Here is a 14,210-nt window from a genome sequence, read left to right on the forward strand (position 1 = left end):
GTATTTTTACTATATAATGGAATTAGGCTCAAACAAAGTTTGACTTTTAGCAAAACAGAGGAAATTCAGACTAAAATTTTCAGATTTTATTTTTCACTGAAATATTTTTGGTAGTACTGTCATATTCAAAGTTAAGATTTTATCTTTTAGTCAACATAATTTTGCACATTTTCTGCTGGTTTTATCTCACTATTTTGTTTAGATATTCGAATGGCACAAACTACAAAAATATTGAAAAATGCTTAAAAACGATAAAATACATGATATCTCAAAATTTTGATCATTGACTTCATATAACTTTTATGCCTGCAGAGTAAGGTCAATATACCTAGTTTAATGCTATTAATGTTTGAGTATTATCATCATTCAGTTTTTTGTAAAATTGAATCAAAAAAGGGTAGGAATTTGAAAACTGATAGAGGAAATTCGGACTGGAATATTCATAAAATTGTGAATGAAAACTTAATGCTTTGTGTCTGTTTAGTGTCACTGCCATTCATAAACTGTATTTAATTTTTAAAAGAGTTTAGCAATTTGTATTATTTTCACAATTAAGAAAAATTCAATGATACTGAAAAAGTTTTAGGGACTTTTCTTAAAATTTAAAAAAATAGTAAATGGCCATTATCTCAAAAAGTAGGTCATTGACCTACTTTTTTGAAAGTGAAAAATAGCACTACCATGATAGGTCTTTAACACACAATAGATGGTTTTTCATTATCATCAGTGGAATTTTTTCTCTTTCTGAGTAAACATATACCTTAACTCAAACTCAAGGACAACCTGGTGAGTCAGAGCCTAGATATAGAACTATTTAAGTCAAACCCAGGGACAACCTGGTGAGTCAGAGCTTAGTTATAGAACTATTTGGCTCCATTTAAAAATGACCAAGTACTGGTAAGTCATAGCATAGATGAAGACTTGTACAGAACTCAAACTCAAAGACAACCCAATGAGTCAAAGCCTTAAATTCAAACTCAAGGTTGATCTGGTGAGTCTTTGTATAAAGACAACCTTGTAATTCATAGCATAGAACTTAACCTCAACTCAACTTGTTGAGTCAAATCATAGAACTCAAACTCAAGGTTGACCTGGCAAGTCAAAGCATAAAATTTAAACTTAAGAATGACCTGGTATGTCAAAGAATAGAATTTAAACTCAAGGACAACCTGGTGAGTCAAAACATAATATACAAAACTATTTAACCCAAACTCAAGGATTACCTGGTGAGTCATATTAAACTCAAAGGTGATACAGTGAGGTACAACATGAATATTTCGTTATGACTTTATAACCCTGTTAACCATAGCATAAATCTATACCTCAAACTCAAGAATGGTTTGAAAATTCATAGAATGAATATATTTATTTGGATTTTAAGGTCATACACTAAATACATGTAAATAACCAGCTTTTTACGAGTGGAGGAGTTACGGAATGGATATGTAGTTCTTAAACTCTGAGAGGATATAGTGGTTCGTTGCGTGAACTTAAGTTTGATCTTTGATGAAAATAAAAGCACATTATTCCTAAGACCTCTAACCTATAATACCTTTGAATTATCGCAGGTTGTATATGCATTTTTAAGGGAGATTACTCTATTGCGTTTATGATATATACTGATAGATATTCATAATGACTTAAATGTCTGTGATGCAATTTGTTTTTGATATATAGAAAGTTGATGTGTGATCAAATGAAGTTAGGAATAAAAGGGAAATCAGTATGCATGTAAATATCTACAAGCTGAATTAATCATTTCTTTTCTAACTAAAAAAAAATGTTTGATGGACATGCATATATACATAATAATCAATAGATTTAAATGAAGTGAGTGGTGATCCAATAATTTGATATTTATCTTCCTTGTCAATCCTATTTATAAACTGCATTTCTGGTGACTTTTATGCAGGGTAGACATTAATAACAGATATTGAGACACAAAATTAAAGGTCATTAAATGTTGTAATGGGAGATTAAAAAAAACTGCATGTAGAGTTTTTAACACTATATCTAATCCCATTTAATCTCAGATTAAAAAGCAGGGAGGACAAAAGAATATATGTATGTCCAATAAAGCGAAATGAGAAACTAGAAGTCGGCTCAACCGTGTGGTACAAATATGTCTTTAAACATGTAGAAACCCATTCCTTTTGTGTGCAGATTGCATGCTGCACTTTCTCATAATTCTCTGTTTTGGTGGATGCCATTCCAGATAGAACCGCAGGCAATAACAACAGTGTGGCAGTATTTTGGATTTGTAGGTTTTTTTTGTATTGGATGTTGTGACAATTCATTGAGGGATATATGAGTGTTGTATGATAAATCCGACAGCAAATCACTAACCAATCATGTAGGCACACTATGGAATGGCGGACATTTCCAAAAACTAAGGAGACCTGGGATGTGACCGGTAAACCCCCACCATTTCAGGTACAGCCCTCCTCTCCGTACATTGACAATACTTCACCAACTTTTCTCAAGTCAATACTCAGCCTCAAGTCCGAGTTATGACCTCAAATTCATGCAGTTTTCTTTCAAGGATTTGAGTTTCGGACTGAGTTAAGTGATTTAAAAATGTTGGTGATGATGGGGCCTAAACAAGGTTAACATGTCAGTGTGAACCATCAAGGAAAGGTTATAAGATGAATGTTGTTCATAGAAAGTAGCAAGTATAGAGATATATCAAGATTGGATGATTTAATCTGCATTTTTACATCCACCAACTTCCACCATAAATATGCATAATAACCAGTCTGTTCATATACTAGTACTTTGCTGATCAGTAGGAATTCATTTGACATCACCTTATGAGTTGTTTTCACTTGGTTAGATACAATGAATTTTGTAACGGCTGTCAAAATAATTAGAATTTAAAGGTGTTAATTAGCTGGTACAATGATTAGAACTGCAATATTAATTACATGTATCAATTAAACATGTTGAGCTATGCTTTCAGGACCAAACTAATTAAGATCATGCAAATTCCATAGATTGTTAAGAAACTGTTTTCTTGCTCAGTGTAATATTTTGATAGTGTTAAATCAGTTTACTGAGACTATCAGGTCTATGGAATAATCAGTCCAGTGAAAATGAATTTGTGACTGTCAAGCTCTGTGATTCTCTTCATGGTCCGACTAAGGCTATTTGTACTAGATAATAGTGGCTTATGGTAAATGCCCCTGCACAGTAGATAAATTTCTAGCTTTTCTTCACCATTTCTGTAGTTGAATTGTAAGGAATGTTTAAAGAGCTGATATTTCTGAACTGGGGTTCAGTATGGGGATATTTAGCAATGACAATAATTCAATACCTACAATTCTAATGAAAAGATTTTTGTACGAATTGAAAAATTAAACTCCAGTGCTATATTTTATTTCATATCTAAATTTATTTCTTTGCATTTGATGTAGAGGGGCAATTTTAAATAGTGAATTTCAATAAAGCATACAGTTTAGTTAAATGAGGCAATTAATCCCTCAAAAGATTACCCCTGTTATCATCTCAATAGAAAGTTAAAAGCTTGAAAATACATGTCTACGAGAAACGGCAGCATTTACTTCACAATACTGTCGCGTACAACTGATCTAATTGAAATCTGTCTTACTACAATTGTGTCCACATAGGAGTTTAATCGTCCTGAGTTAGATGGTTTTCAATGTGTTTATTATATGTCAGAATTAATGATAGTGAACTAGTGAAGTGAGCGTGTTGGTGCACAGTCGTGTGCCTCGAGAACTCGGGAGTAGGGATGTAATTTCTCAGATTCTGAGCGATCAGAAACTCCAAGAGTAAGTGGGTTCATAGACACTTATTATTACTCAGTGCTCATCACTTATGGATATACATAATATAAAAATGGATGAGAATTTACACCTATTTCTGCACATGTGGAATACCATTTTATATTCAGCTTGAATATGTGAATGCATTTTTTTTTTCAAATATCTTTTGACCATGCGTTCAGAATATTTTTTTTTTTTTTTGCACATGATTTTTTCTGTGAGTCAGGCTTAATATTGTGAGACATTCTCCTAGCCAAGTATGATTTTCCAATCAGGAAAGACCAAAGAATGGATTTCGGATAATTTTTCGCACAGGAATATGTTCTGTGATTTAATTGACTTTTAAGAAAAAGTGTAGTTCCGATCCAACTGATAAATCCAATTACAATGTATCTTGAGTGCATAATAAAAAATTGAGCTATTGAACATTCTTAAGAGCTATTTGTCTTGCTGCCATAAGTCAGAAATAAAAACTATTGGATCATTATTTTATATTTTATGTTTCAGCTAAAGAAGAAAACCTCTGAGCTGAACAAAGCCTGTGAAAAGCATTATCAGCTAGAACAGGAATTGGCATTCTATAAAATCGACTCCAAGTTCGACAGTCTTGGCAAAAGTCCTTCCAATTATAACACGGTATGCTTATCTCAAAATTAAGCATGATAACTTCAGAATGGAATCATGGCATTAACATTAAGTTACAGATATTTTGTTGGGTACCTATAGATTGAGCTCGATTAACAGTTACAGTTGTTTTACCATCAAAATTTTAGCAAAATTTTATGTACATATATCGAATTTCAAGTAATTAACTTTAGCACAGTCACGTTTTAATTTACCAGATGGTGTAGTTACATTGATCATTGTATTTGCTTTTTATGTTTCTCTGTGATTACCAGTATAAAGCATTTATTGTCGCTGACATCAACGTCCCGACATAATGTCCCTGATTCTCTGTAGGATGGAGATGACAGTGGGGGGCTAGGAGAGAGTCCATACATAGGGAGGGCCAGGTACAAGGCCAATCAGTTCGCCCGGGAGGGGGATCTATCGGGCTCCCCCCAACAACACGCCAGCGTCAACAGTCAGCCCAGCCCCCAGAAAGTGGAGGTCATGGAGAGGTTAAACGCCCAGCTAGAGTCCGAGCTGGCTCAGAAACAGGACCGAGTTCAGAAAAGTGAGTACCTTTACTATATGCTATCTCACATCATGTCATATGTATAACGGACGATCATATGTTGTCTCATGTGGTAAATGTCTGTGTGTTTTTTTTATGTTGACTAATCCGACTTATTGCTTGTGTCAAAGTTATGAAATAAATTCAATATCCGTAGGGTAAATGCTGGTATAAAAAAGGCTATGAAATTCTCTTATCTTTCAAGGCTTGTCAAGCTTCAAAATTGTTTTATGTCTGGATTCATCAAAATTTGGATCAATGCAGAGCAGAGATTTACCACTTGCATATTTTGAATTTGGTGTATATATATTATATTTGCATGAAACATCAATAGGAAATACCACCTGTGTATTAATATATGCTTTGGATACATTATGACAATGCATCATTATTTCTATGATTTATACTTTCTACACATATTGGTCATTTACAACTAGCGTTACCCATGGCTATAGAAGATGGTAAGAGAATAAAATGGAATGCACTACTGTTCCCTCTAGTTGTGTGCATTTTATAAAATCGATAAAATGGTTATAATTTACCACCTTGTAGATATTTGTTTCCGCCTTAATGTCAGTTTTAGTTTTAATCAATTCTCCGATTTTTAAGAGATCCTTAGAAGATTTTGAGCAGTAAATCCCCACACATGAGTTAATTGCTTTAGTGTGTAGCTTATAGTTTAAACAAGTTTACTTATGCAGGGTGAAATTTTGGATTAGCCGTTTTATGCAGGCATGAAATTTGCAAATACTAAACTCTGTTTTATTGCAGTCTTAGATGACATTATGCAAAAAATTCAGTCAGATGAAATCTGTAAGTCCTGAGGTTGTAGTATTTTAGTACTGGTCTCTCTATGAATGGGCAGGGCATAGTATTAACAAGTACTGGTCTCTCTATGAATGGGCAGGGCATAGTATTAACAACATGCCTCTGGTTGGTTTACCTTAATTTAGCTGGGAATTGAATTTGTAAAACTTCAAATGAAAATTCCTCTATTCTCCTGAAAACAAATATTTACGTGAACTGATAGTCTTAGTTGAATTTAAATGAAAAAAGTCTTTCAGTTCTATTTACTGGTAGATTAGTGGTAGCATGTGTGTTTAACATTCAATAGATTATTGTCAAACGGTTTGATGGTGTAATAATGGTGATAGTTTTAGTTTGATTATAGATGTATGTTTTCATTTTCTCTTCATAAATATGTGTCCATGTCTTTTTGTTGCCCTCATGTAAGCCATGTTTAATGTATGTGAAAACCAAACTGACTGTTTAATTTTCACCGATGACCATTGTTTATTTGTTTATGACTTTAAATAGCAAATAGCCGAGTCAAGGAGAGTAAGTATATTACACCTCTATGTTTTGATTGAACGAGAGCAAGGAGACCAGAGTTTGAGTAAAAAATCAATTTTGACAAAGTTTCCACTTGAGGAACATCAGTGAGAGCACTTTGACGGATCCTGTATTGTGGAATCTCGATCTAGACCTGCTCCTAGGCCTAAAAAACTACCTGCCTTGAGTGAAGAAAAACTTCAAAGTGCTCTCACTACCAAATGAATCTCAAATGAAATAGAAATAAAACTCAAATTAAAATTTTATTCAATTTGTTTTTTAAAAGAAAGAAAACGTTTTTGCTAGCATTAGCTTTTAAATTATTTTTTCTTTTTGCTATATTCCATTTTGCTCATATTCCATTATTAACTTCACCGTTAGTTAGATTATTGTATGTAGAAGTACTCTTTGTTGCTAATCCCCCAGCCCTGGTGATGTTGCATCGTGGTATATGGACCTTTCAATGGCCTCTTGTTCTCCATTAATGTTCCTGTCATTTAACATCTTTCACTCTCTAATATTTTAAATACCCACATTTTTTAAAAACAGTTTGTACAAATCTTTCAAGTGTTTCCCTGTGGAGAAAACCATTCATCATGCCATTTCTGTTTATTCTTTTCTGTGTAATTATGACAACAAATTATGCAATTCATTTATCAGCACAAATAATATTAAATGATCATATTAGATGTACATATATTTGAAAGTCTATGTGTGAGCAATTGCTAGAAGTTAAATAATATCACAGTCTGACATTATCAAAATACTCTGTTTTCAGGTGGTGCAGTACTTTTTAATTTATTTTTTTTTTTATCTCACTACTAATCAAATTTCTGATTATTTGTTATTTATTAAAAAATACAAATAAAGTTATGAAAAAAAAATATAGTAGCATTCAGAAAAAAAATTTAATAACTTATATATAAGATGCATTTGAAACATCCCCCTGTAACATTGAGTGTAGAGATAGTGACTAAGGCCTGTGGTTGGTGTGTTGTTGACAGCTGAGGACCGACTGAAGAGGCTACAGGATGACCTGATGGGGACGGAGAGGAAGCTGCTACAGGCCACCAAGGACCTGAAACGCATGGGGGACATCCCCGACAAGGACGACATGAAGGTCCAGATCCGACAGAGGATGGCCAAGAAGATGCAGCTGGTGGAGTTTATACTACATATATAGTACCCTCGATGAACAACAGCCATTACAATTATACACATAATTTACATGACAACTTACTCTTGATTAAGTAGGAATTCATATATTTTCACTGTTTAAACCATTTGATAGTGCATGTTGCATTTATCACATGGTGTATAAGTAACATCTATCATACTGTATAAATAAAATTACAATTATTATTATTTATTAAATCTATTATAAAGAGCTTTTATAGTAACTGCTATCACATATTGCATAAATTTTATTTAGCATATAGTGCATAAGTTACATATCAGGCAGTTCATACATTACAGCTATCACCAGTACAGAAACTACATCTAACATATAAATTACATCGTTAACAGTGAATAAGTGATGACTATCCATAAGTAACTTCTATTACAGATTATAGGATACATTTTTCACAGGGCACATAAGTTACCTTTATCTCACAGTGCAAATGTAAGGACTATCAAGTACAGTAAAACACAGTTAAAGTGAAGTGATTTTTATTCCCCGAGACTTTATTACATGTTGTAAACTGGACAGGTATAACGAATTACAGGTAACTCTCGATAGCTCGAAGTCCATGGGACCGAGGAAAAACTTCGAGGTTTCAAGAGTTCGAGTTTTCAAGAGTTCGGAATTTTCCAGGTTGACCGACGGGTTTTAAAATTAGTCTTACCGGATGTTATGATTCAGCCATTTATTTAGTGCTAACCTTACGCACGTGCTTAAACAACGTTTTCTTTTCAGTAAAATATACAGAAATGGATGTTTTTCTTTAAAACTGAATAAAACAGGTATTAAATAAATTCTTAATAATTTTTTATTTTATGCATCATATTAAGACCAGATTGCTCAGTACTACTGTACTGCGAGACGATCGACATGTCATAAATGTGATAACTGAGTTCCACCCATTGTTCCCACTGTACACGTCCTTCACCAGCTGTAATAACTTGTTCAGCAATAATCATTATAATGACAATGATGCTGCTAAACATAATTTTTACAGTTTTATAATTTTAAAATTTGACCATGGCTCAATATCATCGTTTCGTCTTAATTAATTTCTCATTTTCATTGCGTCTCCAAATTATCGTAAAACGGTTGGTGTTGATTATGATTAGGTATCGGTATGGGCAATCATCAAACAATTATCACCTTGCAGGACCAGTGTCGCCTAAATAAACAACCCGTGACACGGGTCCTGCGTCTAACGCCTGGAGCAATTTCAATGACCAAGTAGGTGTTAATTAGGTATAGCGCTTGGAGACACAGGGCGACTTCGAGGTATCGAGAGTAAAAAACTATAGATTATGAATAACGGGACTTCAGTTTGACTTCGAGGGATCAAGGGTTTCGAGAGATCAAGAGTTCGAGAAATCAAGAGTAAATTTGCTTAGTTATATAGGGAAAAAAATCGGGACCCTAGACTCACTTCGAGCGATCAAGAACTTCGAGGGATCGAAGTTCGAGCCATCGAGAGTTACCTGTATGCTTATAACAAAGTAAAATTGCCTGTCCCAGGCACTTTGTTAAAAGCGTGTTTTACTGTAATGCATTTGGTACTTATTTCACACAGTGCATAAGTTTCATCAATCACATAGTATAAAGCATCTACTACCTAATTACATTAAAAAAGTACTATTATATCAATGGTTTGACTGATATCTATTGATTGTGCTGGTTTTGCTTATTAACAGTATGGTAAAGAATGTTGTATATTATATTTGTCTTATCATCTGACAACAGGTGAATGAACTGCGAGACAGTGCGACCCAGATAGAGGAGGAGATTGACAAGACGAAGAACTCGATGCATCAGAATAAGGTAGATGTGGCGCGCCTGAAGGGACAGCTGGAGAGGATGGACACCAAGGACCCTAAATACGTGAGTTGCCGCGCCATTTCTGTCACTGGATATGTCACAGTGTCATCAGTGTATTCCCTAAAAATTGTTAGAAATTGCTTCATTAGAGTCCTGAAGATGTCTAAATTAATTACAAAGGAACATATAGCCACCCTCATTGAAACTTCTGTACTGAATACTAATGATACTGCCTTAATTTATTGACAGTCAGAAGTTGCAATTTTTTTCTATTTTGTAATATAGTGCATTTTTGGGGGATATCAAATTATTTCTTCTACAATGAATTAATGAATATTAAAAAAAAAACCTGTTGATTTTTGGGTGCTCATCTTTCATAGAAGTGACCATAAGTTTGACCTTTCTGTCTGTTTGTAGAGGAAGCTGTATGCGGAGATGGTTGACAAGGAGCAGCAGATCAGTGAGAGTAACCAGATGTACGGACAGCTGAACCAACAGCTGGAGGTCATGCTGGATACCATCGCCAGGGAAACGGATGACATCAAGAAGCTCGAGACCCAGCTCAATGACGGTAAGCCAGCCAAACAGTCTGCCTCCTGGCTCACAGTAAACCCAACCTTAGCTTTGTGTTGTTTAAGAAGGTTTACTTTTAAAAAGAATTTTTGTGATGTTTAGCTTACGTTATCTCTTGTTCGTGTTTAGATCGCATTGAGAGTAACGACTCCATTCGTAACGAGCTGGATGACATTGTTGGAGGTTTACAAGGTTATCTGGCTCATGTAAAGACTAAAGGTCAGAAAGCTCAGCGAGATTACGAAATGCTGCTCAGTGAGAAAATGACTCTAGAAGATCAGTGTCGCAAGCTCGAGCAAGAACTCAGTGTGCTGGACAGTGAGGCTGGCAAGGTGCCAACTCTCGAACAGGTAAAAATGTGTTTCAATTAACACTTATCCTGAAAAGAATTAAAGCATTCAAACGATATTCATTTTTCAGTTGTGGAAAGTTCGAAGTCTAAAAAATGTTCATTAATGTTTCCCTATACATGTATATCAGATCATATTATCCATGGAGACTGAAACCAATGTTTGGTTAGTTAGCCTCATATAGATTTAAGTTCTAGATCTTCTTGTTCATATTTATAAAGACTAGACGTTACATACACTTATGTAGCTTATATCTGATTTGTACAGAGACTAATGGAGCTGGAGGATTCCCTGGCGCAGCACCAGGACATGAACCGGACGCTGGAGGACCAGATCCACCGGAACCGGTCTAAGGACGCCGAGTACCAGGACAAGATGGAGACCACCGCCCAGGAACTCCAGGAGATGAGGAAGGCGCTCAAAGAGGCCGAGAGGAAGATCAATGTAAGCCATGCAAACATCTAGAAAATGGGTCAAATACAGTCAAAGAGATAGATTTACTGTCAAATGGACTTTATGTTCATACTTAAAATTGACATAAATATAATTTTAAAAATAAGAGGGATAGAAAGATAAATATATTAGATCAAAGTTTGAGCATTGTTCTCCTTCACTTAAGGCTCTTATACTTATTTAGAAGTCTAGATTTAACTGTTACACTTATGATTAAAACAGTAAAAAGAGATTTAGAATTTAATGATATAAAAAATTATCAGGTATTTGAAGTTTTCATTGAAAGGTGAATAACAGTGAATGTTTGTATTTGACAGAATGACAGACAGCAGTATGAGCAGAGAGTACAAACAGAAAGAGAGAGGACAGAGAAAGCCATGAAGGAAGCTCGAGATAAATCTCAGCTCGAGGACGAGATCAGGAGGCTACAGGGTCAACTCAATAATACTTCGGTATGTAGTTGCTGATACATGTATTCATAGCAAAATGCAAATTTTCATCAATGGTCATAGAGATACATTCACATTTTGCGCTTGTAAATCAGCAAATGTTTCTCTGACAATGATTTTGTAATTATTTTGCCGAATTTACTTTATATCAGCATATTTTACTCATGATCTAACCAATGTCTGACATTGTTTATAAGGCTCAGCTAGGTGATAAAGACAGACGGCTGAATGACTCCATCCCTCACCCAGAGCTCAAGAAGAGGCTGAAGGACCTGACACAGACTATCAAAGCAGGCAGAGTAAGGCCATTTATTCATTTCTCCATGTTTGACTTTACGAGGGATGCATGGGTATGGCCACTTTAGGCTATATTTACCTCCTCTAACCAAAGACATTTGTATAAAGATGTAGGAAGATATTTAGATTTTAAAAGGTAGAATATTTTGATTTTTCCTTGACTAAATTGCAGTTTAAGCCCAAAAATATCATATTTAAAAGTATAAGGCTGATGGGTAATTAATTGTTAACCACCCCTTATTTACATTTTTACATGAATTCATCATTGGTTGTGGTCTCTGTTACAGAGTCCCATCAGCCCCCAGAGTGACCGAGACGTGCTGGGGAAATCCTTCAAGGAAATCCAGCAGTTCATCCAGGACAATGCCAACAAGAGTCTCCGAGAGGTTGAGCAGATTAAGAAATCCACAAACCAGGTAACGGTCCATTAAACAACAAACACCTCTGTCTTACTTATATAATTTGTTGTTGTTTATGAAACAGTGTTAATCGGCAGTAAATTGTAAAACATGTATTTGACATTTCAATGGTTATTCTATTTTGATGTTTCCCCTTGGTAGCCTCTCGAATCGGGCAGCGTAAGTGATTGCAACCCCCAGCTGGGAGCGACACATGTACATAACCTTTTGCTTCCTTACATCAGACTCAGTTCATAGAGTAGAATTAGCTGGACAATCTTTTAAAAACAATGTTTTGAAATTTTAGTAGATATAAACAACTTGTAGTTCATGTGTAAACAGTATTTATACAAGGTATATATATCTGATACCTTGATACCCAGTAATTGGTGATGGTCTGATGACTATTTTATGTAAATTTCTTTTTACACAAAAAAAATTCTAGATTACCTTCCATATATTTAAAAATACATTGTATTCAATAATACAACATATCTTTATTGTTACATGTATTTCCGTAACTTTCCTAGACTATTGATTTATAAAGCTACATGTCTATTCTTGAAAATATAAATCTATCAGTAAAATTAATTCTGTATCTCCACTTCCAATCATGTATAGTCATATGATATATATGTGTATCTTGTTTCTGTAGAAAACTAGGAATGATCTTGACACTTTTACTGATTCCTGATGAGTAGAATTCACTAATGCATTTTGAGTAGACATATAGTGTTATTGTTTGTGATAATGAATTTACCAAAATTGTGTGACAGAATTTGATGAGATTTCACGTATGCTGTAGTAAAAATAGTTACCATGTCTGCCAAAGTTTTAAAAGATGATGTATCATGTGTCATATTCTTAGAAGTTGAAAGCCATCTCTGAATTGTTTTAGGCTGATGCTGAAATTCAGACACTTCGAGAAAACCTGAAAAAAGCAGAAAATAGGCTACAGAAGCGAGCAGAGAAGGACCACAGTAAAGATGAAAAGGTCAGATATGAGATTAACTGTCTAGTGAAAACTTTGGTCACTGAACTTTTGTGAACACATCACTCTGAAGAATAACATGCATTTGTATCTCTGTTTAATATGTTTTAGTTTGAGGCTGAGAAAAGGGCCAACAAGGAGCTGATGAATGAGTTACAGAGAATGAAAGAAGCTTACAAAGACCTAGAAAACAAGTCGGCTCAGGTAGTTATGGTCTATATACTGGTTCATATAGCAGAGATATCCAATGATAGCTGTACTCAGTCACTGTAATGAGGCAATCCATGCTAAAGTTATGGTTGATATTATTTGCCAGGGTCGACCAATAATGAAGATTGTGTACAAGCCAGAGTCTGACACCGACTCCCTGAATTCTGAGGAGAAAGCCCTCTATGATGAACTCCAGAGGGAGTTAATGGATCTCCGACGTAACATGAGACACAAAGAGAACGAGAACGCCAAACAGGTCAGTCCTCGTTGTCAATGGTATTGGTTTCTAGATGCCGGGCATTTCATTTGTTGGTAATGTTTTGTACGGAGTTCTCTCCTACTTTTTAAAAAAAAGATATATGTCTCAATAAGATTTTATGTGTAAAGAAATTCATGGTATTTTATTGTTTTCAGCTTGCTAGTGTAGAAAATGAGGCAGCCATGTTGGAACAGATGGTGAGAGAACAAGAAGAGGAACTAGCCAAGACTCGGGAGGAAAATGAACTCGAAAAGGTAAACATTATGTTTTGTGTCATATTATACAAGCAATGCACCATTAATTATAGATAAGTGTAAATGAATGTTAGATTCAGAATGTGACCATCAATTTGTGGTATTTCCTTTCTTTAGCATCAGATAAAGGTACAGTATTTATATGAATGGAAACTGGTTATCTTTCATATTTGGAAATATTTCATTTTTGCACAATGCAAGAGCATAATTCTATTCACAACAGTGTCTGTTTCACTTCCTGGTGTTCAGAATATGTTCAGGGCCTGGGCAGTGGTCTTCTTCACCTGTTATCTAGGTCATTTGAAGCACTATTAAGATACTGTGGAATTATTTTTACTTGTGTGGGCCAATGTTAGTCGGTAGCCAAAATGTTCCTGGTTCGTTGGGATGTAATTTCGTTGGTAGCAAGTTCGGTATGATTTTTATAAATATTAAACAGATGCTTGTAAATACAATCAATTAGTAACAATGATAATGATGTTACAGGAAAAGTATGAGGCCCGTATGCAGGTGATAGCTCAGGATCTGGAGCAAGCACAGAGCACGGCCGACCAGCTAAAGTACATGCTGGACGAACGTGAGTCCTACCTCCATGGAGAACTACAGAACAAACAGATGAACAACCAGATGATCAGTAAGTGTCAGAGAGAGAGACAGAGAGAGAGAGAGAGAGAAGGGGGCAGATAG

The 14,210-nt window shown here is 35.0% G+C and overlaps 1 protein-coding gene across 17 annotated transcripts in view; it reads left to right on the forward strand.

Moving 5' to 3' along the window:
- LOC105328698 (centriolin) overlaps window positions 1-14,210 on the forward strand; it is a 48,221-nt gene that overhangs the window by 10,638 nt on the left and 23,373 nt on the right. For 10 of the 17 annotated variants that reach the window (XM_066077088.1, XM_066077085.1, XM_066077087.1 and 7 more), the window contains exons 7-24: window positions 4,293-4,421; window positions 4,746-4,962; window positions 5,734-5,775; window positions 6,280-6,300; window positions 7,299-7,453; window positions 9,215-9,352; window positions 9,707-9,860; window positions 9,992-10,212; window positions 10,480-10,656; window positions 10,983-11,117; window positions 11,312-11,413; window positions 11,699-11,827; window positions 11,972-12,025; window positions 12,708-12,803; window positions 12,912-13,004; window positions 13,117-13,266; window positions 13,425-13,523; window positions 14,010-14,157. In XM_066077088.1, the coding sequence (XP_065933160.1) occupies window positions 4,293-4,421; window positions 4,746-4,962; window positions 5,734-5,775; window positions 6,280-6,300; window positions 7,299-7,453; window positions 9,215-9,352; window positions 9,707-9,860; window positions 9,992-10,212; window positions 10,480-10,656; window positions 10,983-11,117; window positions 11,312-11,413; window positions 11,699-11,827; window positions 11,972-12,025; window positions 12,708-12,803; window positions 12,912-13,004; window positions 13,117-13,266; window positions 13,425-13,523; window positions 14,010-14,157 (2,260 nt within the window). Of the gene's footprint in view, window positions 1-2,123; window positions 2,434-4,292; window positions 4,422-4,745; window positions 4,963-5,399; window positions 5,424-5,733; window positions 5,776-6,279; window positions 6,301-7,298; window positions 7,454-9,214; window positions 9,353-9,706; window positions 9,861-9,991; window positions 10,213-10,479; window positions 10,657-10,982; window positions 11,118-11,311; window positions 11,414-11,698; window positions 11,828-11,971; window positions 12,026-12,707; window positions 12,804-12,911; window positions 13,005-13,116; window positions 13,267-13,424; window positions 13,524-14,009; window positions 14,158-14,210 lie in introns of those variants that run through there. The other 7 variants (XM_066077100.1, XM_066077091.1, XM_066077093.1 and 4 more) reach the window with 7 other exon arrangements.

This window comes from Magallana gigas, chromosome 2 (genome assembly GCF_963853765.1).
Source record: "Magallana gigas chromosome 2, xbMagGiga1.1, whole genome shotgun sequence".
NCBI classification, from domain to species: domain Eukaryota; kingdom Metazoa; phylum Mollusca; class Bivalvia; order Ostreida; family Ostreidae; genus Magallana; species Magallana gigas.